Source organism: Varanus komodoensis, unplaced genomic scaffold (assembly GCF_004798865.1).
Source record: "Varanus komodoensis strain SLA01 unplaced genomic scaffold, ASM479886v1 scaffold40, whole genome shotgun sequence".
In the NCBI taxonomy this organism is placed as follows: domain Eukaryota; kingdom Metazoa; phylum Chordata; class Lepidosauria; order Squamata; family Varanidae; genus Varanus; species Varanus komodoensis.
The window spans coordinates 8,693,691-8,716,419 of NW_025335942.1; the positions used below are offsets into that span (position 1 = coordinate 8,693,691).

General features: G+C 58.2%; 2 protein-coding genes across 2 annotated transcripts in view; both read right to left on the reverse strand.

Annotated features, from left to right (window-relative positions):
• The window catches only part of DELE1 (DAP3 binding cell death enhancer 1), a 7,219-nt gene extending 6,741 nt beyond the window's left edge, over positions 1–478 (reverse strand). Inside the window, exon 1 of the mRNA XM_044442843.1 lies at positions 105–478. Within this exon, the coding sequence (XP_044298778.1) occupies positions 105–478 (374 nt within the window). The remainder of the gene's footprint in view (positions 1–104) is intronic.
• A 9,351-nt stretch (positions 479–9,829) lies between these two features.
• Positions 9,830–22,729, reverse strand: part of PCDH1 (protocadherin 1) — a 47,746-nt gene continuing 34,846 nt past the window's right edge. Inside the window, exons 3-4 of the mRNA XM_044442844.1 lie at positions 19,981–20,200; positions 9,830–13,694 (exon numbers count right to left, since the gene is read on the reverse strand). Coding sequence (XP_044298779.1) covers positions 13,309–13,694; positions 19,981–20,200 — 606 coding nt within the window. The 3' untranslated portion in view covers positions 9,830–13,308. The remainder of the gene's footprint in view (positions 13,695–19,980; positions 20,201–22,729) is intronic.

Consider the following 22,729-nt stretch of genomic DNA (forward strand, 5'->3'; position numbering starts at 1 on the left):
TGCCGGTGCCTTCGCAGCACCGGCCATCAGGGGAAGGCTGCTTATGCGTTTCCCCACGGACGGGAACGTGAAAATGCGAGCGAGCCCTCTGGATCGGACCGCACAGGCCAAGCCGCTCCCCAGAGGACGGGCTGGAGGGCAAGGGTGCGACGGCACCCCCGGCCCGTGGTCCCTCGCCGGTTGGGGCCGTGATGCCGGAGAAGGGGACCAGCTGCCAGAACCTGGCAGCGTGATCCTCCATGCGCTTGTCCCAGTCTCTAAGGACTGGACGTTGGGCGGCGAGGTCCACTGGAGCACTGCAGTCACCCTGGGCGAGGGAGCCTTCCTCGGGAGCCTGACTCGCCTGCAAGGCTGGATGCGGCCTGCTGAGCGGCCTGCCGCAGTCGGGCTCCAGGGAGCGAGGCCGGGGCGCCACGCTGGCTCGTGCCTCGTTCGAGCAGCCCACGCGAGACGGATGTGTTTGCGCTTCTGAACCCATGCGGTGCTGGGCTGCTGCTGGATGCAGAGGCCTGGGTCGACGTCAAGTTTCGGGGAACTTTCCACACGTCTCGGGCCACCTTTGAGACCACAGTCGCTGAAACTGGGCCCATCTTGCCCCAGCTGGACAATAAGGTCGTGCAAATCCTGGCAGTGGTGTTGTGCAAACTGGCTTTCAACCCGGGCTACCTGCTCCTGGCCATCCTCGTGGCGCCAGGAGGCCTGCCGCAAGCCAGATCTTCAGGGGAACTCTGAACGTGCTGAGCGAGGTTTACGTGGCTGACAGGGTCATAACCTTTCCCTGCACAACCAGAAGGAGTAGTGTAACTGCAGAAGTTTTCTGCAAGGCCATCCAGGTTCTTGTGGATGAAACCATGACGCATCTATGCCCTGGGATTGGGCTCTTCCAAATAAGCTCTTTTGTTTTCCCCTTACATTTATTTTTATTGTGTGTTACCAAAAGTGATTGAAGCAACAAAAAAGGATAAGCTAAACTAAAACATTGCATTTTGGATGCGATTTAAAAAGACCCATGGCATTAATTACATATATATTATGTATCTGTATGTGTTAACACAGAGCATTACCTCATGGTGGCAAAGATAAATCTCCAATAAATTTTATTGAAAGCCTTCTCCACATCCCAAGAGCAGCTGTGTCTGTCCCATCCTTATTTAATGCAATCAGATCCATAACCAAGCTAAGATTGTCAGCCCCCTGCCTATTTTTAATAAATCCCACCTGATCCAGTTGGACTAATGTTGTGATAACTCATTGCAGTCAGCTCAAATTGCGGTTAATATTTTAGCATCAATATTCATCCACGAAATCAGCGGATCTTGAGCAGGGAAGTGTGCCGATGGTGTGTTCTTCGCGGTCTGGCAGCTTCGGGAGGCCTGCCCACGCAGCCCCCGTCCTGGAGGAGCGGGCTCTGGGCGCCCCATGGCTCCGGGCAGGCAAGAGAGCGGCTTCGCCACTACCCGGTTGTGCAAGGCTTGCAGCCGGCCACCCAGGGCTGGCGGCTCGCTGCGCGCACACTCCTGAATGTCCAGGCCTGCTGTTTGCGCGCACTTCTCGTGAGGTGTGGGGCGTGCTCCTGCAGACAACCCGTGGAGTGGCGCCCTTCCCAGCTGGCCAGACGGTGCCATTCGTTCCCACCCCGCCTCTGAGGGAGCACCTCGCATGGAAGAGCGGCCAGTCTGGGTGGCAACAGCAGGCAGGTCTGGAGCCGCTGTCGGTGTGTGTGTCGTGCACGAGGGCGCGCCGGCGGACTGGCGCGCTTGCCCTGGAGTGACGGGCGGGGGCTTGGGGGGTGTTTCACTGAGCCGCACGAAGCGACAGCTGCACCCAACTTTTTGCCCTGCTGTTTAACTGCTGCAAACACGGGAAAATCTCCAAGGGAGCCTTCGGCCCCTCGCCCGCTCCAAGCATCCCCGCCCTCACCGTCGTCGCCTCCTCCATGCAGCACAGCAGTCGGCCCTTGATAAGCCCCCCAGGCGCTCCCCTGCGCACCCCTGCCGCTGTGGCGCCCACAAGCACTACTTCCAGTTCCGGCCTGCTCGCCTGGCAGTGTTCCTGGAAGGAAATTCGGGCTGCAGCTCCGAGAACAGAATTATTGGTGTCACAAATCTGCTTTCAGCCGGGACCCCTGGCTCCTGGGCGCCCCCAGGGAGCCCAGGGCAGGCCAAAGCCCGCTCGTGTGTGGGTGTCTTTTTCTGCTGCTCCTGGTCCAGTGTGATTGTAACTTTCCTTTCTGAAAAAAGCAGGGTGGTTCAGTGGCCAGATCCGAGCAGCTTGAAGGAGTCAAAGCATCTCCTGGGCTTACCTGCAAGTCTGAAGGGACTCGTGCCATTGTGTGCTGCTGCGCAGGGCCTTTTTAAAGGGGCGGGCGGGCTCCCCTCCCTGGAGAGCCCTTCTGGCATTCCCGGGAGGGTCCTCCTGCCCACAGCCCACCCTTGTGAAGTCTAAAGTCCCCGCGCAGGCGGCAGGCTCCCCGGAGCCCCGGCCTTCAGCCGCCTCTGCAGCGCCAAGAGGGGGGCCAAACGACGTGGGCGCCACTCTCTTCCCAGGGAGGCGCCTGCACAGAGTTGCGCCTGGCGGGCGGCAGGCCTGGCGTCCGCGTCCAGAGGTGGCCTGAGACATGCGGCCGGCTGGCTGAAACTGGGCCTCATCGCAGGCCAGAGGGTGGGCAGGTGGGTGTCCGGCTGGTGCAGCTGAAACCCTGAGGGGAGGGAGGGAGGGCAGGCAGGGATGGGGGGGGCTGTGTGGGGAGGGAGTCGAGGTCAGGAGGGCAAGAAGGCTCTCTGGAGGCACAGGCCTGGCGCCCCTCAGAGGCACGGGGGCTTTGTCCTCTGGTCCGTGGCGGCGGTGTGGGTGTGGGTTGGCTGGCACATCCGCAGCGTGCCCCGATGTGAATGCCCCCCCTTCACCAGCTCGCCAGGGAGCCTCCACCTCATCAGCGGCCCCCCAGTGGCAACATGGGCGACTGTGCTGGATCCTCCGGCGGGGCTGTTCCAAGGCGAGACTCGAGAAAGCGTGCGAAGCGCTCGCCCCGAGTGCGCGGAAGCGTTGCAGAGCTGGTGGGAGCGCTGGTGACCAAGCGCGGGGGCTCCCCTGCCTCGGCCGCGCACCCGCCCTCCGCACGAGGATCCGCGCGTGGCGCTGGGCCAGGCTCCAGACTCCCCCCAGCGACACAGGCCTGCAGCGCTCCTTTCTCCAGGGAAGTGCCAGGCCCCCCTCCCCCCCCGCGCGGGCCACCCCCCGGGATCCTTGAGCTCCCAAGGGGACCGGACGAGCCCAGATTCCGTCTGCTCGCTCCGGCCGTGGCAAATCGCAGAGGGAAAAAGAATCCCGGAAAATAAGGTTTCACGGTGTGCGCGGTGCTCCTTCCCGCACAGACGCCTGGGCAAAGCACTCAGCCGGTCCGTGCTGACGGAGGCCAAGCGGGGAGCACGGCGGCACCCCAGCCCCAGGCCCAGGCCCCATGCATGTGCCTCCCATGCCATGCGCCCCCCATTCTCCTGGGAGGGAGCAGCTCAGTCCCTCGCTGAGGAGCTCCGTCCGGTTTGCTGGGCCAAGTGCTGCCTGGAGGGGCTTGCTGAGCAGGGAAGGAGATAAACGGCTCCTTCAGGGCAGTTTCCACTTGTGTCAAATGCGGAGACTTTCACTTTGCTTGCCAATTTCTCTGCCTTGGCGATTTTTGGGGCAGGGCCTGGAGTCGGCTGGCTGGGGGCCTCTTGTGAAGGGCCCTGCTCCACCGCTGAACCTTCAGGTGTTGAGCCTGGTGTTTCCTCACCTGTCCAGCAAAGGCTTGGCAGTGGCCACAGGCCTCCCTGCCTTGAGCAGAAAAGGCCCAGGGGCACAAGCCTAAATGGGCTGGGAGCAACCTTGTGGGGCGGAAGGAGAGAAGGGATGAGGAGCAGAGGGCAGCTGTCACGGTGGCGGGAAAGAAATACTGCTCCTTTCTATTGCAGCCGTGACGGGCAGGCTCAGCACGGAGCTGTAACGCATGTTGTGCTGGATTTGTCCCAAGTCTTTCTCCCTCTGGATCCAGCCATGATCCCAGCGGGTTCATTGCCCCTAAATCGCCAGCGGGCCAAGGGGCTGAACGAGCTCTAGCCAGCTGGAAAAGGCATCCCAGCGCAATTGCACGGCGGTTCGAGACAGACCAGCATTCCAAAGAGTGGAGGAGCGGCTTGGTGGAAGCTCCCGGAGGACCGCCAGGAATCCACCCAGCCGCATCAGCATCCGAGGATGCACCTTCGAAATAGGACACCCACCTCTGCAGTGGGGGAAGAATGAAGCAAGCCAGATCCCATTTGGAAATGTTCTGACGAGGACTGGGTTCAGACAACACGAGAACGTCCACTCCAGGTTTGCGCAGTGGTTCTTGTTGAAACACGGGTTAGCTTCTTGTCTGAATCCAGCCGAGAGAACAAACCGTGGTGAGCAACCCACAGTTCTCAACCCAGCAACAAGCCATGGCTTCTCTCCATGAGGTTGTTCACGGCTGGGGCCAGAGAACACGATCACCTGTGTTCCGACAGCCGTGAATCCAGCTCCGAGTGCAGGATACCATGTGCCTTCAACCCATCCTGTGACAAAGGAAGCTGAAAACGAGTTCCCGGCATGGCAGCTGCCATGATCTTGTCCTGAAAAAAAGCAGCAGCTGCAGAAAAGAACTGTAATATATCTAATCAGCTGGTTTTAAAAAATATGAACGAGGCTTTTCTTTCATGTAGATGGCCCCTTGCAGGGCGGAGAATGCAAGCTCCTGGTGTGTGCTTTTATTTCTTGTTGTTCCTCTTCTGTGCATCCCAAGTCCAGCGGGTGCTTCACCAGGCACCTTGGGGCTGGAACAGCAAAACGGGGGCCCAGTTTTCTAGTGGAAAAAGATGCCTATTGCTGTGCAGTCGCCCTCCTTTGCTCTGCCTCTCATCTGGACCGATCTTCCTAGATTTGCTCGCATTATGCTCCTGCAGCGCCGGTGCCGCTAATCTGTGCCTGGAACAAGCAGATGGGCGAATCGCAAGCATGCTTCTCAGTGTGATGACATGATCCCGAGCGTCCCAGTTGCTGCAGTGAAGGCGGCCTGCACAGTGCGGAAGGAGGCCGCAGCGGAGTGAGAGAGGGAGAAGACACGGGAGTCGATAACCTTCCCAGAGGAGGCTAAGTATTGTGATACGCAAAAGAGTTACCGCTCTGCAATCCATTCCACGCAAGTCAGTCTGTCATCCCTGCAAATTCAAGCTGGCTCCTGTAAATATTTAATCACAGTTGCAATGCAACGAGCACGGTTAATATTTTCCTTTTCAGGCTTGCCTAGCAGCGCTGTGGACCAGGTGGTCGTGAAACTGAGATTTGCTAAATCTGGGAGAGATTAAGATGAGACGGGCAGTCAATCCCTACAGAACGGCGCTCCCGCTCTGGATTCAGAGCTCCGTCATCCTACAGAGGGGGCATCTCTGAAACAAGCCTCGGTGTTTACTGCGATCCTTACTTGTTAGGGAAAGATTGGGCTGCCGCCTTTGCTGGCTGCAGTTCACAGCCTGTACGAATGCGCCCTGGGCCCTTCTTTGGGCCTTGGGACAATCTGGCGCTGGAGGGAGGTGGCAAACGTGGGCGACCCTTCCCCAGGCACGCTGTTCCTCCGCCTGTTCTTTTACACCCTGCAAGGCTTGCCCACCGCCTTCCTGCTAACTCCTGAGGAAAGCAAGCAACTGGTCTGGATTCAAGTCGCAGGATTTCTTTAGCAAAGCAGCCCGATCCAAGTGAGCCACGAGGCAGTGCGGATCTGTGCCTCAGCGCTCCGGATCTGGGCCGAGAAGACCAGGGAAAAGGTGCCTGGTGGAGGAGCCCGTTCTAAGCCAGCGCAGTCGGGCATCATCGCAGGGCGGATCCGTTACGGCACCAGCCTTAGTCTCCAATTTTCCAGCTGTGCCGACATCGAGTCAACACGGAGCAGCCTTGATTGTGGTCTGAACTCTGGACTTTTCTTTTTTCCTTTGTTTAACATCCTTTAGTTCCTGACAAGGAAACGTGTAATTTTGATAATCCCACCATTTCTCCAATATGTCTCAGTTTTCTTTCTTCAAAGTTGTCTCACATGGTACGTTGGATAACTAATGGGAAACATGGTTTCATTTCAAGAGCTTGTACACTGTTTTGTTTTTATAGATGTGCAACTCACACAAACAACAAGTGCTGGCAACCACGTTTGCTACTTAGAACAGATCAAAAGTACGATAGTATGGCAAAGCTATTAGGAATAACCACAAGTCACAAGCTAGAGATCCAGGTGTGAGTTCTATTATGTTGAATTATAATAGAGGCTTTATTAGAATTCCTGCCCTGAAGTTTATAATGAGAGACGTGGGCCGCAGCCTCCACCTTCCTTCTTCCTTGGGTGTGTTTGCCTTTTTAAGATTGTGAGCCTGTGGGTAATGGCTGTCTTGTTTAACTGATTGTTGGGAAGCTGTGTTGGAATACTTTTTTGGCTGAAGGGCAGGATAAGAACACGTTAAATACATAAAGCAAAAATGGTAAATGGAGGCTGCAATTCTATTCTGATTTAAATCCTACTAAATGAAATTGGGTGGGGTGAGACCAATATCTAGCATATAAAGACATTTCCGCACTGCAGATTCCGAGGAGAAAAAAGCGATTTGCAAATACTGTCAACGGATATAAGCATTTCCAAATGCTATTAGAATGATAAAACATACTCTTGCATCAACTAAGGAGAGCCCTATAGCCACTCAGAAGACCTTCATGGCTCTAATCTAAGCGGGGAAGACCAAACTGATGAAAGAGCAAGAGCTTTCCCCAGTGCTGTCACTGCAGAAGCTCTTTTTCTGCTCTTTCCGTTAAAACAAGCATCCCAAAAAGGGTTTCTTCATCAGCAACAGCATCTTCAAGTAAACGGACACTGGGAACAGCTGCATCAAAACATGCGAGCAAATATTTTTATGTTCCTGAAGTGACAAGGTGACCTGCAGTCACTTTCAGCCACCTTGGGATTAGGATACAGATATTGCATGTTTTTCTGAAAACGTCAGAAATGGCTTTCCCCCCATGGCTTCAAAATTTGCAGGGATTCTACATCTCTAAGCACTTCCTGTTCTTCCACATCAGGTCTTGAGCTTCCTTTCTCTTTAGGGCTCTTCTTAGATTACTCTGCATGGTCTGCAGCATCCCACCTTCAGCCTGCAACACCAGCCCGAATCCTCACCTCCAACCTACTCTTCTGGTGAACTTTGGCTGGAAGGGGAAGAAATGGAGGTAGTGACAGATTTTATTTTCCTGGGCTCCAAGATCACCACAGACAGGGACTGCAGCCAAGAAATTAAAAGACGCTTGCTCCTGGGGAGGAAAGCTATGGCAAATCTAGACAGCATACTAAAAAGCAGAGACATCACCCTGCTGACAAAAGTGTGTATAGTCAAGGCTATGGTTTTCCCAGTTGCAATGCATGGCTGTGAGAGCTGGACCATAAAGAAGGCTGAGTGCCAAAGGATTGAGGCCTTTGAATTGTGGTGCTGGCGGAGACTCCTGTGAGTCCCTTGGACCACAAGGCGATCAAACCAGTCAGTCCTAGAGGAGATCAATCCTGACTGCTCTTTAGAGGGCCAGATACTGAAGATGAAGCTCAAATTCTTTGGCCACCTAATGAGAAGGAAGGACTCACTGGAGAAGACCCTGATGCTGGGAACAATTAAGGGCAAAAGAAGAAGGGGGCGGCAGAGGATGAGGTGGCTGGATGGAGTCACTGAAGCAGTTGGCGTGAGCTTGAGTGGACTCCGGGGGATGGTGGAGGACAGGAAGGCCTGGAGGAGTGTTGTCCATGGGGTCGCGATGGGTCGGACACGACTTCGCAACTAACAACAACAACAACTCCCTTCCAAGTTCACTCCCTTCCATCTCACTCCGTAATAGCAGCTACTATTTCCGCAGCAGGGCCCTGTGGGCCGTGTCCAACCCTGACAGCGTCACTGCTAACATCTCAGCAAATTGTCAAGCGAATGAAAGCAACCCAAAGGACTCGTTTTCAGAATTTGCTCAGTCAGTGGAATCCACCCAGGAGTGACCCTTCCTTTGCTTGTTTCCAGGCCTGCTTTAGAAAGTGCTCGCTTCCTGCTGAGCTGGTGGCATACCCTGTTTCTTAATGGTGGCAATAACACACCAAATTCAGTTTGTCCTTGCCCATAATCTAGCATCCTGAAGTAATATTTATAACATACTCAATTTTTTCTCCCATGGAGATGGGACCATCTCTTTCCCAGGGCCAGACTCCGCGTGATGCAAGAAATCTGTGACTGAATCTTCTCACATCCTTTTTTGGGTTAACTGATTCTATTTCTATCATGACCTAATTTAAAACCCATTTTAATGGGGTTGTTTGTTTGTACCTTATCTTTCTACCAAAAAGGGGCACTCAAGGTGGCTTAAAAAACCAACACATGGCATGAAATTTAATCGCAATGTAATTCAGTTTGTGTATCAGATGAAGGAAGCGGGATCAAGAAAAAATAGACACACTAAAGGCGGGTAAAAATCTTGCTCTCACCTGATGTCCAAAACTCGGGTGAACAGGCATCAGAGGCAAGGACCAGGAAGGCTCGATCGCTGGACACAGCACCCAGTAGGTAGGGATCCCCAAAAGATGAAAGCAAGCGCTTCTTCGGACATCGTGGCCCCGAGCTAGAAAGGGTTCCGTCCATTAGCAGCAAGAGTCCCAGCCGGGTGCAGAAATGCGTGGGAAGGCTCTAGAACGAGTGGGCAAGCTCTGCAGGACAGGCAGCCGCCACCAGCTCCCTTGTGGGTCAGTTCTGCGAAATTCTGAACGTTGCGAGCACGTGGACCGGACTGGGCAGCTTCCCAGTTCTGAGCACCAAAATCCGCATCCGCGAGGCCCTGCCAGACGGCTGCAGGAGGTGGGGCGTGCGGCGGCAACAGTGCCCCGTTCCTGGCAGGAGAAGGCTGCGCTACAGGCAAGCGGCTCTGCTGTCTGCTGTTAAAATAAGGGTTGCTCTCACCGCATCCCTTGTTGGAAAGGGAACGTTTTCGTGCTGCTGCCGCACAGGCAAAATTTAGCCAAGCGGCAGCTGAAATTGCAAGGGGGCTGCAGACACTACGGGGCAGGCGTGTGGCCCCGTGTGACCCACGGGTTGGCCACCCCGATGCTTAGGAGAAGCTGCAGTTCAATCTCAGCAGGAGCAGGCTGCCCGGAGGGGCCGTGTTCCCAAGCTCCCAGGGCGGCCCACCTGCTTCATCAGGTGAGCGACCTGCCGACTGCACCAGTCCCATATGGACTGGGCTGCAGGCTATTGGCCTTCACCCGGCCTGCTGCCGAACACCGGCAGCGGTCTGGCAGCCTCGCTCGACGCAGCCACGGGTGCAAGAAGCCGGCCTCGGGCAGCAGCGGCAGGCAGGGCCTGGTTTCCGCTTTTCTCGTCGTCGTGCCGTCCCTGCATCCAGGCCGTCCAGTCACAGTGCAGACCTGAGGAAGCGCCTCTGGCACCTCGCCAGGAGCTTTCGTGGAGGAGGGTCCCGCTCACTCAGCGACCCTCGCTGCCGGCCCCCGGCCCGGCCAGCGCGCCACTTCCGTGGGCCTGTCATCTCTCCGTGGCGCCCAGGCCGGGATCCACGCATTTTGAGCAAGTAGGGAGCCCATGTGGGTCTCCCTGTCGCTTCCTGCCTGCCTTCTCCTCACTGCCAGCAGACGGGAATTCAGGCGGAGCAACCCTGATGGGCGGAGGCGCCCCGCATCCCCTCTCCCCCAAGCCAGCGCTCCACGCCGAGGGCCCTCCGCCCGGACTGGTCCGCAGAGAGAGACGACGGACAGGTCAGACCAGACGGTTTTAACACTTTTATTGTAAAGCTTTGGGAGGACTAATTACAGTGGAGTTTGTCATCTGACAGCTCAGCAAACAAACAGAATGGAGGGGAACAGAAAGGGGCTCACGAGGTGTCATGCTCACGGCTCCAAACAAAAAGGATTACAAAGGAATCAATTGTGCTCAGGGTGCCTGGAGAGAACTAAGCCCCGGAACCAAAGCCTTCCCAGTGCAAGGGGAACGCATCACATTGAGAGCAATACAACCTTAGCGAGAGAGAGAGAGAGAGAGAGAGAGAGAGAGAGAGAGAGAGAGGCAGTACCTAAACTTAGGTCACGATCTGAAAAATAGTTGGGTACTCTTTACTCTGCCGTAGGATTTCTCCTTTTAGAAAAAGCTACACCTGGCATGTACATAAAACTGTACAAAAAACGAGGCATCACAAGCAAGGAACGGAAATCTTGTATAAATAGAACCAACACGAAGAGCTACGAAGGGCTGCTTGCTGCCCGCTCACACAGCCGGCCCGCGCCCGGCCTCCCGCTTTTGGCTTGACCCCGGTTCGTCCCAGTGCGGCGCTCAGGACCGTTCCCGGCACCCTTCAGTGTGCTTGTCCGGGCCAGGCCCGCGGAGCACCCCTCTTCCTTCCTTCCTTCCTTCCTTCCTGTCCCCCACCCCACCCTGCAATGTAGGGTCTCCCCTTCTGACCTGGAATTGTGCAAAATGAGCTTCCCCTTTGGGATTGCCGCGCCGCTCCCATCTCCTCTTCCTCCTCCGGCCACGTCCGTTTTCCTTGCGAGGGGCTCCTCCCATCGCAGCACTGCTGCGGTCCTCACATAAGTAACACTGTCGTAACCCCCCTCCCTGACCGCACACGTGCGGGGGCAGAAAGCTTGGCTTTCCCTCCGGGAGACCAAGCCGCCCCGCCTCTGGTCCCCCCGCAACCAGTCCCTTCTCCCTCTGTCCCTGGGGGAAGAAGCCGAGGCCTGCCCCTCCTCCAGACAGCAGGTGCTACCTGGGAGAGCAGTGGCTCGACCCCGCTGGACGCACGCCCCACATGTGCATGCCCACGGCCTCTGCCCCGCCGGCGGAGGCCTGGCCAGCCACGCAGGAGGCCCCGGGGCCCTATGGCAGCGTGGCTGCGGACGGAAGCGACTCTGGGGCGAGGCCGACGTGACACAACACGAGCGGCTCCGGCTTGCGGACAGACCTGCTGCAGGGCTGCGCTTTGCAGGCCGTTCGTGAAAAGGGAAGGGAAGGGAGGGGAAGGGAAGAAGGGAAGGGAAGATCACCCTACCGGGAAGGCGGTGACCCTTCTGAGAAAGTCTGCCTCTGACCTATTCCTTCCACAGCAGAGGCGTAAAATGAGGGCGGGAGCCAGGGGCCGGCCCTGCTCCAGACTTTACAGTGGCACTTTAAAGTGTCTACATGGGACAGCATCTGATTTGGGAAGTGTGGCCGACGGCCTTTTCTCCCCGGGCAGGGCCGGGCCGGGCCGAGGGAGGCTGGTGCGCCCGCCTGGGCCCCTGCTGCTAGCCAGGCGGACGCAGGGAGGACCTGCCGGGTCAGGACATCGAGTCGCAGACCACCTGCCCGGCCCCCTTCGTGGCGCTGCTGCGGGATTCCTTCAGCGAGTGAAGAGCGGAAGAAAAAGGCCCTCCTGCATAACTGGAAGCTGCCCGGACTCTCGGCTGGGGACTCTGGAGGGGATCCGGCACGAGATCGGAAGGAGCCGCTGCCGACGACACCGGCGCAGGGTCTGGGAAGAAAAGGTGCGGCTGGAACCATGCGCTCGGGCAGGCGCGGGTTCCACGGGGCCCTTAAAGCTTTTGAGCTTCTCGGCCGGGAAATGTGAAGCGCCCATCCCTCGTCTCCCGACACGACTCCCGACTCGCGCCCACAGCCGGCCAGACACACACGCACACACGTTCGCACACACAGCTGGGCCATGGAAGGCGAGAGGGCGGGAGGCTTCCCTGCCCCTTCCCGGAATCGGAATGCTGCGCACGGCAAGGAGGGGGCCGAGGCAGCCGGCTTTCTGAGGGCAGCAGGACGGGCGCAGCCGGGTGGGCAGGGGCCCCAGAGGGGCCGAGCCGGGACGCACAGCACCACGAGTGTCGAGTGGCCCAGCCCGTCTCGGCTGGGGGAGCGGCACAGCTGACCGTCCCCTTCGTGGCTGGGTGCGTCGGGACGAGGTCCCAGCAAGCACGGCTGGCGGGCGGGGAAGTTGGTGGGAAGAGACGGCCATCTGCACAAGGCGACCCGGAGGCGAGCCCTGCCGGATCAGGGCCACCGGAGCAGCCTGCAGGAGGCTGGGGGGGGGGACGCCCCCGTCCGGCACGGCTCTGCTGGGGTGGCCGTGCCACGGTGCTGTGCGGCCAAGCCCGCGGCACTGGAAGAGGGTGCCGGAGCCCTTGGAGTGGCCTGGGTCTCAAGGCTCCGGCCCGCGGGGGCCTCGTAGCGCGACCCTGAGGCGAAGCTCCCTTTCGTGAAGGCAATGGCGGCTTACAGGCAGACAGATCAAAGGCCAGAATCATGGCGCCGGGGCTGGCGACCCTGGGGGTCCCCTGCCCCGTGGAGGGAGGCAGCGGAGAGATGGGGAAGCTGCAGGGACCTGAAGCACCGAGGGCTCTCCTGTCCTTCCGGCTTGTCCTCTCCGCCTCCCGTGGGAATGGGCACGGGAGGGCCAGCAGGACCCACAGCGACCGGCTTGGACGCCCCGGCGCCTGATGCCAAGAGTTGCTGAAGCCTGGACAGAGTCGGTTGTGGAAGCCGTGGCACCTCTCGCCCCGGTCTGGCGGACTGGCTGGCCAGCACTCTCCCGCTCAAGCCGGGGCCCCGTCCTCCGTCGCTCCGCGGAGGGCCAGGCCGGGTGGGCCGGGTGGCTGGCTGGCTGGACACGCTTCCTCCCCTGTGCTCTTCTGTGTGGCAAAAGATTCAAGCTGGAAATTGCTCCCTGTGGTTTTGTTTGTTTGTTTCAATGTCTTTTTGTTTAAGGACAAGAAAACGTTGGATCAGGCAGGACGGAAACGTCATTCCTTACGGTTCCTATTTACAGGAGTCTACAGTCACGAGAGCGGCGGCCTCCCTCGGTACCTGCGCCAGGTGCCCTCAGCCCTGCGCCCGGCGGGCGCCACCAAGTCTGTGTGGCCTTTGGTAACGAAGCCCTTCCCCCCACCCCCAGCCCTGCGGCCAAGCCCCCCTCGCCCGCTCGCCTCCCCTCCGTCCAGGCGTCCGGGGACGTGCGGTCGAGCGCTCGGTCCTTCGAGGTGGCACCAGTCCGCCGCCCTGGGAGCAACAGGGGTGTGAAAGTGTTCCCGCGCCCGAGGGCCCGCGCAAGCCTTTCTCCCGGGCAGGCACAGGACCGCTAGCGTGAGCAATAAAGCGTCACAGTTTGAAAAGTCCCTCCTCCTCCTCCTCCTCCTCTTCCTCCTCCTCCTCCTCCGAGTTCCAGACGCCGACCTCAGCGGGTTCCCCACGTCCTTCCCTTCTGGTCTTACAGGTAGATCTCCCGCTTGGCAGACTGGGAGGACGGGGTGGTCGCTGTCGGGAAGTCCGAGGCCTGGGTGAGGGGGATTTCTTCCATGGGGGAGTCCTTGCAGGGCTCATGGCTCGTGTTGGAGAAGGCACTGTACGTGGGGAGGAGGCGGAGGTTGGCCATTTTGGTGTTTCGCTCCTCGGAGAGTCTGGGGCTGCCGTTCCCGACTTGCTCTTGACTCCCTCGGTCTTGATAAGGCACAAAGGTGGAGAGTTTGAGAGCATTCTTGGGCCGCCGGCTCGGGGAGGACTGCCCTGGCATCCAGCAGGTGTCCGAGTGGCCGAACTCTGTGCATTCCCGAGTGCAGGTCCCCGTCATGGCTACGTCGGGCAGCGGCCGGAGATCTGCGTGCAACACAGGAGAGGAGTGAGGGGTTAAGGATGCGGCTCTCGGACTGAAGGCTACTGCTAAGCTCCAGGCTCGATCGACGCAAAGCGTTCTGCGGGAACGGCCACCCGCACCCCACCCATCTGCGGGCATGGAACGCGTCCTTTCTTGCCGCCTGTCTGTCTGTCTGTCTGTCTGTCTGTCTGACTTTCTATTGAAACATATTTCTTAACCACTTTTCAAGGCTGAGGTCTTCTTGAGGTGGATTAGCATATAAAGTAGTAAAATTCAGGATCCAATTAGGAAAGAATCATCTATTTAAACACATTTAAAATAGGTCGGTTAAAATGCAGCAGGGTTACAAACCGTAGCACATACCATAAAGCCTTTAAATTAAAGGCAGAGCGAACAAGCACTCTTCAAACCCTTTTAGGAGCGGCTACACGGGGGGCTGGAAGCGAATTTCAGACGTCGGGGGGCCACCACGGAGAAGACGCTTCATTGCGCTCTGCCGCTTTCCTGCTCTCACTGGCTGGCAGGGATTTTTTAAACAGCTAACAAAGAAGCGAACAGGGAGCGGCTCACACGCGGCCGGGGCTATCCTTCAGGTGGCCTGCGCCCCAGCCAGCGTGGCCGGGCCTGGGGTACCCGAAAGGAGGGGCTCCCAGGGGCAGCAGGGGCACCAAACCGCTCTGTGCATGCCCTGAGACTCCTTCTTTGCTGCTTGTGCTTTGCTGGAGGAACGCTGGAGAAGAAGGCGCTTCTGCCACAGAACGGTCTGTTGCTTTGACGGGGGGAAGAGGGATCCCCGGCTTCTGGCACCGGAGCGAATGAAGCTGATCCAGCGGACCAGCTTCAGGCTCCTGGGCGAGCGGGCCTGCTGCAAAGCCCCCGGTTGCCACCAGTGCTAATCCGGGTGCAGTTCTGGGCAGAGGAGCACGTCAGGTCCCTGAGTGCAACAGATGCAGCCGCATCCGGCAGCTGACGAAAAGGCGGACGATGAGAAACCTGGCCTCTTGCGGCAGGGCGGTGACGCTACAAGAAAGGGGCCCCGGGTGGGCCGGGGCGAGCAAGCGTGCCTGCCAGCCCCCGGTCGCAGGCAGAGATGCCGGGCTGCCGGGCCAGCCTGCCTCCCTCCCTCTCCTGCGCTGCTGGGCTGGGGGGCTGCGGCGGCTTTGGGGGCACGGCGGCGGCACACGCAGAGCAGCGAGATGCACCAGCAGCCGTGTCGCCATGGAAACCGTCGAGGGAAGGCCCTGGAACGCATGACTCCGGGGAGACAGAAGGCCCTCCCCGGCTGGGCCATCCAGAGGGGCGGTCAGCGGCCGCCCGACTGGCTCCTGGGCTCGCCAAACCCTCCGGGCACGTGAGCCACGGCCGAGGCACGGACGCTGCGAGAGGCGGGCGGCCTCCCCTCCCAGGGAGCCCTGGGGACGGTGGCCCACACGGCCCGTGTGGCACGGAGGGGGGTGACCCCACAGGACGCCTCTGAGCCCACTGGGGCCCCGAGGAGGGGCACGAGGCAGACGCTGGCGGGGCGCACGCAGCGCGACCTGCACGGTTGCCACGGCTTGCGGCTTTGCACCCAGATTTAGCCGTCCGACAAGCGAGGGGCTTGGAGTGCTCCTTCCCCGCTGCTGCTCTTTCGGCCCTCCCATGCCGAGCCTCCCCTTTCTCCTCTGTTTTGTCAGGACCTCTAGGTTTAAGGAAATACTCATTTAACTCCACATGGTGTGGGATGGTTTTGCTGTTCCACTAAGCCCTTTAAGTACTGCTCTAGACAAAGCGGCATCGACGGGCACATGTTCTGTCGATAACCGGCGGGGCTCCGCCTCTTCTGACCAGCCCATGAAGGCCCCAGGACGAGCGGCACCTTTCTTCCTGCCCCCCGCCTGCCCTGCACTCTGTGCATGCTCCACGGGAGCCCTCGCCACCACTCTGATTCTCCCCTCCCCAGTCCCATGATGTGCTCTCCTGCCTTGTGCATGCCCAGGTCAAGGCGCCTGCGACAGCTCCCGCTCCCGCACACTCTCGCCCTGCAGGAGGCCTGGCGTGACTCACATCTGTGCAACCCTGGTGCACATACGTACCAGTGAGTTTCCGCCCACGGATGTCGGCCCGGCACACGTGCGCCGCTCTCTGCACAAAATGCCTGCAGCTGTTTCGTGCTTGCCTCGTGCGCTGCGGGGATGAAGCATCTCTGGCCATGTGCGCCCCCCCCCCCCCGGATGCTGCCTCGTGCGCAGGCTCGCCCCCACACCACCCTGAGTTCTGCTCCAGTGCCCTTTCCTGATATCACCTCCTTCAGATGCTCCACCTGCTCCCGGCTCTTGCGCTCGTGGGTGAAGGGAACGATCGATTTCCTTTGTACCAGCACCCCGCACAGCTGCGTTCCCTGCGCTCTCTCCTCGCCCCCGCAACGCTCACATCTCTGCCGGGCACCAAAGATGCTCTGGCTTTCTGCTACGCGGACCACATTCCGGCCTCGTCCAGGGCCCAGGCGAGCCGCCCTGCTTCCCCACCCTGCCGTCCCCTTCCGCCCTGCCCCCCGCTCTGCCTCGTCCCCCCGAGCCTCGACACCCCCTCAGCCCTGCACGACGCGCGGTTCCAGCCCTCCCTTCCTCGCTTCCTCCCACACCCTTCTCCAGCACACAGGCAGGTCCTTATTTTTCCTCCCTTTCCGTAGAATATTTTCTCTTCCCAAATGCTCCTTTTTTCACCCCCCACATTCATGGCCAGCCTCCAGCACCTCTCCTGGAATACAGAACGAATATCACCAGTGCAGAACCAGTCCAGGTGAGACCACCGCCTCTTTTATGCTGAAGAGTTTGGCAATGTGCTGCATGATCAGCAACTAGGTAAACATGAGGCAGAAGGCGCAACGCTCAGGAGGATCTGTCGTTAGATGCAGAATTGCGCTCAGAGAGAGGCTTCTAATGGCGCCTTCTCAGGCTGGGGAGAGGGAACACGCTGGGCTCAGTCCTGGGCCCAGGGCTCTTCAGCATTTTCATTAATGATTTGGACGAAGAGGTACAGGGAATGCTGATCGGATTTGGCGGCAACACAAAATTGGGTGGGATGGCTAATGCCTTGGAAGACACAGATGAAAATTGAAGCAATCCTGATTGGTTGGAGCACCGAGCTGAAAGTGGCAGAATGAAATTTACCAGGGACAAATGCCAAGTTCGGCACCTAGGAAATCGGAGCCAAGCGCACAATTACAAGATGGGGGATACTTGGCTCCACAGAACTGCGAGCGAGAAGGATCTTGGAATGGTCACAGATCACAAGCCAGAAGGAGAAGCCTCACACACTTCTGTATCGTCCTTGCACAAGTCTTTTCTTCAGGAATGATTCACACACGCACACGGACACACATGCTTCTCTTAAAGAACACTACAAAGATAACCAAGTAGCGTCAGTAGTGCATTTCCAGGAGTAAAGCCCGCAGGAAAAGAAACAGATCGTGCAAGCACTTGCTAATGCCGTCTTGAAGGCGTCACTGAGCTTTTTTAAGGATTCGGCAGAACCTTCCCCCTCGGCAGCCCGCTGCTGCCGCTCGCCCCATCACCACCCCTGCAAAGGTGTCTCGCACCATTTCAGCGTCTTGATTTTTATTTACAGTCCTGGTAGAAGCCTGTTCTTCCGGAATACCATCAACACATATAAAAAACACCAATGCAAACTGCAACGTTAAGCAGGAGATTTCAGTGCTGGCGCTAAAACGAATTGCATTTTGGCAGTAAAGCAGCTGTTTTGCTCTTTCCCTTCTTAATGGATTTTCTGCATTAAGCAAAATGTCCAGAGAATTGCTGGGAAAACACAGGCAGATTGCAAGGAAGTCTTCTGATGTGATAAACGACCCCTCCATGCTTATATTAAGGCCATTTATAAGAACGCTGAGCACCACACGGCTGCCGGCGGGGCTGGGAGCAGTGCGCTGGGGACCTCCAGCAAGACGCCCACGCATCGCCGCGCGTTCGTCAGTGTGGCCGCTCCCCCTGGGAGCCGCATCGACCAACCTGAGCTTTACCATCTGGCCAACAAGTGCGTTCCGGCAAATCTGGGCAGAGGCTTTGCTGAAACTGAGACCTCCACGTTTCCCCACAATCCATCAGCCCAGCAGCCCTATTAAAAAGCGGGCCGACCCCCCCGCCAGCTCCCTCTAGGACCAGGAGAAGCGACCCAGCTCCACCTCGCTCGGCGCCCTGCGAAAGGACACGCCTCTGGCACAGCCCCAGGTTGTGCGGCTGTTGTGTGGCCGCACTGGCCCAGGTGGGCGGCTCTAATTCCCCTGGGCAGCCCCTCCAGGCCTCACCCGCAGCTCTGCTCTTGCCCCTGGGGGCTCCTTCACGGGGCCTCCCGCCTCTTGCCTGAACCCTCCCATCCTCCTGGAGGAGGAGGCCATGTCCAGGGCCAAGCGCCAAGCCTCAGGACCTCTCTTCCAGCAGAGCCACCGGGCTGCTTGTTCGTGAGCCCCCCTGCTCCCGAAAAGGGCGAGGGAGGGAAAAAGCCCCGGTGAGCAGACAAGACATTCCTGGTGGGGGGGCTGGGGGGGCACCAAGCCAGTGACGCTCACGCCATTCAGAAAATTTGTTTCCCTTAGTGGAAGAAGAATAGGTCAGCAAAGAGTTGAGGGCTTCTCCCCGCTGCCCCCTCATCTGTTCCATCCCACAGCCAGGGCACTCGGGGTATGTTCCCCATAAGTCGCACCCTGACCCCAACCCCGTCCCCCCCCTTCAGAACTTCCCAAAGAATAAGAACGACGATAATAGCGTTGATGGTGATTGTGATGACGGAGATGAATCCACGGGAATCATCACAAGGGCACACTGGGCTGGTATTTCGCACGTGCGAAACAACATTCTGGTTGTTATCAGGTGCTGGAAGTCGCTGGGATTCGGGGGGGACACCTCACAGGGTGAAATCTAATCCCGAGCAGCTTCAGATAAGACACAAACCAGGGATGCAGGCACATAGCCAGAACCTGGTTCTCAGTCTCAGGATTCAAGGGGCCCACAGAGCCCCTTTGGCCAAAGGGAGCTGCAGCAAAGACAGAGCCAAAATCAAAATAAAAGGAAGGGAGGCAGGGAGCAAGGGAGGGAAGCAAGAAGAGGAAAAAGAAAAACGTTTTGCCAGACTGATAAAAAAAGCCTTGGCACGGCACCCACCAGCACCGGCCCTGCGAAAGTGCCGAGCGGCACGGGCTTTCTTCCTCCGATCGGGAGCCATTTCAGGCTCAGCGCAGCCTCTCTTCACGTTGCCCTGCCTGGCAGTGGCCTCCGCCATTCCCCATGCCCTCTCCTTGCCTGTTGCCAAAGGGAATCGGCATCGCTAATGGAGGCACTGAGGCTTTGTGATGGTTGGTCCACATCCCCCTCCTGATTGTGTCTCCACCTCTTCAACGTTTCCTACCAATCCAGCCCCCAAGGGGCTCTTCTTGCATTGAATGTATTTTTGCCTATATCTGCTGCCTCCCTGTTCCAGGAACTAAACAAGGTAGCAAGCGCAGCAGGCAGTCCATAGGAACGGAGCAAGCTGCAACGTATCTGCTAGGAAGCTGTGGGTCATAGAGATCAGGTGCCCAGAGCTTCCTCTTCTGTTGCCTCTCTTTCCATGGGGCTCTATGGTGTTCTTGTACCAGAAACTGGAAAACGGCACACCCAGGTCTGAATGCCACAACATATGCACCAGACCATTGTTTCTTGTTGTGGTTCCTGGGCTCCAAAGAGGCCCCAGTGATAGACCATGACTGGGTCTGGATGACACAACGAGCATGTTAGAAAACCGCCACGTGGCGTGGAGGAGAGAGTGGCCGGATGTGGCCTGCCTCTCTGCTGTGCGTGAAAGAGAGAGGCCGAGAGGCAGTCTCCGTGTGTGTTCAGCCTCGCTGGATGCAGAAGTGCCCCCCCGCCCCCCGCTGCGTGTGTCTGCTCGTTTTATGTGGGCGGGATGCAAGCAGAGAGCGGCCGACTCACTGCTCTCTGTACGATCCCATTTCTCAGAGCCCACATGTGTGCAACTCGCGGCCCTGCCCACCAGGCAGAGTGGGACGTGCCCACCCGTGCGCAGGATGCTGCGCGGCAAGCGCCGTGCGGGCCCCTCACCTCCCTCCCTCCTTCGCTGCTCGCCCGCCCTTTGGCGGTCCCACTGCCCCAGATCGTCGCAGCGCGGCTGTGTCCAACGGATTGCCCCCGCTCGCTCGCTCGCTCGCCCGTGAGATGCCCGCCAGGCGAAGACGTGCCCGGGGGCGCCCGGCACGGGGCTCTGCCCAGGCGGGGGGCCCCGCGGAGCTCGCCTCACCGTTCTCGGGGTGCTCCATCTCGCCAATGCTGCCGTCGGGGGTGGTGCGCTCGTAGTGGTCCTCAGGCAGGGCCAGGGGGCCGATGCGGGGCCCCGAGGACGACTTGCTGCTGGGCGTCTCCGACTCCTCCAGGCCGCTGTCGTAGTAGCTGTGCTGGGAGGGGTCCTGCAGGTCTTGGGCCTGATTGGCTGCGGAGAACGTCACTCGGCGGTGAGGTAACTGCGCAACAGAGAAGCAGAGCATCATCAGACGCATCGCACAGCGACATTCGGCAAAGCGCGATGCAAGGAGCGACACTTGCGCGGAAAGGCGAGGAGGAGTCCTTCGCCCCTGAGGCCTGGCCGGCGCTTCTCTGCCAAGTAAATATAGCGTATATATAGAACGGGCTGGGCCTTACTCATTCCGTACCCAAAGGAAGAGCCTGTATTGGGCAAGAATAATTGAAACCCTGACGGCGTCACTGCAAATGTCCTCAGCTCCTCTCGGGGAGATCGGGGAGAGGCGCCCCTGCCATGAATGCGAGGCGGAGAGTCTGGGCCCTCGCCTCCCCAGGATGCGGCCGCACACGCCTGCTTCCTCCGCAAAGGTAGCGCACGGAAGATGGATCCACCCCCTCCCAATTTCCTGAAGCTAAAGGACAATAGAAAAGAGGAAAGGGGCAAGGAGGGGCCGGCAGCTTCCTGGGCCCCTCCTTACTCAGCAGCTGGAAAAGATGTGGAGAGGTTTATTCCTGTTTGGAGGCTCTGCCATCCATGCCCGGGACCACGGACATGGCAGCTGGTGAATTTCACCAACTCATGAAAACGCACATTTTAAAGGCTATTTTACTAACCACAGTTGTCATTTTGAGTTGCCTATGGATTCCAGCCTCAGAACAAGCCAGCTTCAAACTACAGTTTAAAAGGCTCGTGTCTTGAACTGGTAAGCACAAATGCGCAACTGTGGTTAAGGGACTTCCTGGTTTGATTCCGATTCCTGCAAAGGCAGGAGGGAAGCCGCTGCCGGCCCGGGGACCCGTGGAACGGAGGCGGCGGCAGGGTGCTGAACCGCAGGGCACTGCACGCATGCCCGGCGGTGGGTTTTCGCCTTGACCTGCCTGGCAGGCAGCTGGGGGGCTCCTGTGTCAGCAGCCCCCCTCCCCGCTCGCACCTCCCACTGGTGGCCTGCACCCCATGTGCCACCGAGCCTGCGATCACGTTCGGAGGTGCAGTGCTCCAGGCCTGCCCCTTCCTCATGGACCACGCAGTCCCCTGGGGGGTCACCGCCACCCCCGCCCATTCATACCGGTCCTCTGCTCTTCCCCGGCAGCTTGTCAAGGGCCTCCAGCCCCAGAGTCTCCTCTCATGCAGTTTTCAAGGCAAGAGCATCTGCGCAAAAGGCTTGGCCATCGCCTCCTCTGGGCAGACTGAGCTTGAGCATCACTGGCTTCGACTGTGAAAGATGTGCTACCTAAGGAGGCGCATGGCGCCCTGGCGGCGGATTTTTCCTGCCAAAAGCTTCCAGGGATTGTCGCCCGTTTCATCACACTTTGGGCTCACCGGGAGGCAGACGTCACTTGAGAACACAATCTTTCTAGGGCAGCCTCCCCCAACCTTGTATTGTAAGCCACCCCGAGGCTTCGGCAAGGGGAGGCATAGAAATGTTATAACAACAACAACAACAACCACCTTGGGCCTTCCAGACACATTTTGAGTGCAACACCCAGAATTCCCAGTCCATGGTCCTGCTGGGTGGGACTTCTGGGAGCTGTGGTCCAAATGCCTCCCGAGGCGACTGGGGTGGGGAAGGCTGTTCTAGAGTTAGTCAAAGACAGGCGGGGAAGACAACCACGAGACGGTTTGACTCCATAAAGGAATCCACAGCCTTGAACTTACAAGAGCTCAGCAGGGCGGCCAAGGAAAGATGCTCTGAAGGGGATTGACTGATTAATTAATTAATTGGTGTTATGCGCTGTCAAGTGCTGTCCAACTTATGCTGATGCCATGAATGAATGCACACTCTGGTTTCTCTTTGGATAATACAAGTTTATACACTGGGTCACCGTTACTTTGAGGCAACTTGATGGCATGTAACAGCAATGGCTTCCTTCATCGGGTGAAGTGTCTCGGAGTTTCCGGGACGGACACTGTGGAGACAGAGGGCTGGGCTGGAGGGCGATTATAACCGTGAGACCAGAAGAAGACTAAATGCAGAAAGCAGTGAGAGGGACGATGACATCACGGACAGGGTTAATTCTGGAAAGAGTCGCTGCTGATAACACAAGCATCCCACAACTGGGCAACACAACAAGCAACAAAGCCTTTATCTCGGTTCAAGCCTTGGGTGATAGAATTCATCAGCAGATTTAATTCTAACTCAGCAGTCAGAACATTGTGAAGCAAAGAAACTTAGTTAGGAAACCAGAGTGAGAAAGATGGCCATTTTCGCTCAACTGGCTCTTCTTCAGCCGGTTGGAACACGAACTTTAGCTTTAAATTCCCCCCACACCCCAATTCACAGTGATGCCTCCACCTGCAATGCTCAATTTGAGGCTGGTGCCTGGAGACTGATGCTGGAAGGGGGTGGCATGAAGAGCCATCTGCACCTCCCCACATGCAAGGCGGGGAAGGAAGAACGAGATGCAGAAGGGAGGCGGGCTGTCACCTGGACAGGTGCGGTTCCCACCCTGCACTTGCAGCCAAATGGTGGCAAACCTGCAAGCGGAGGAGAGCTCCGTTTTGCCTCGCAATCGGTCTGGGTTGTGCTTCA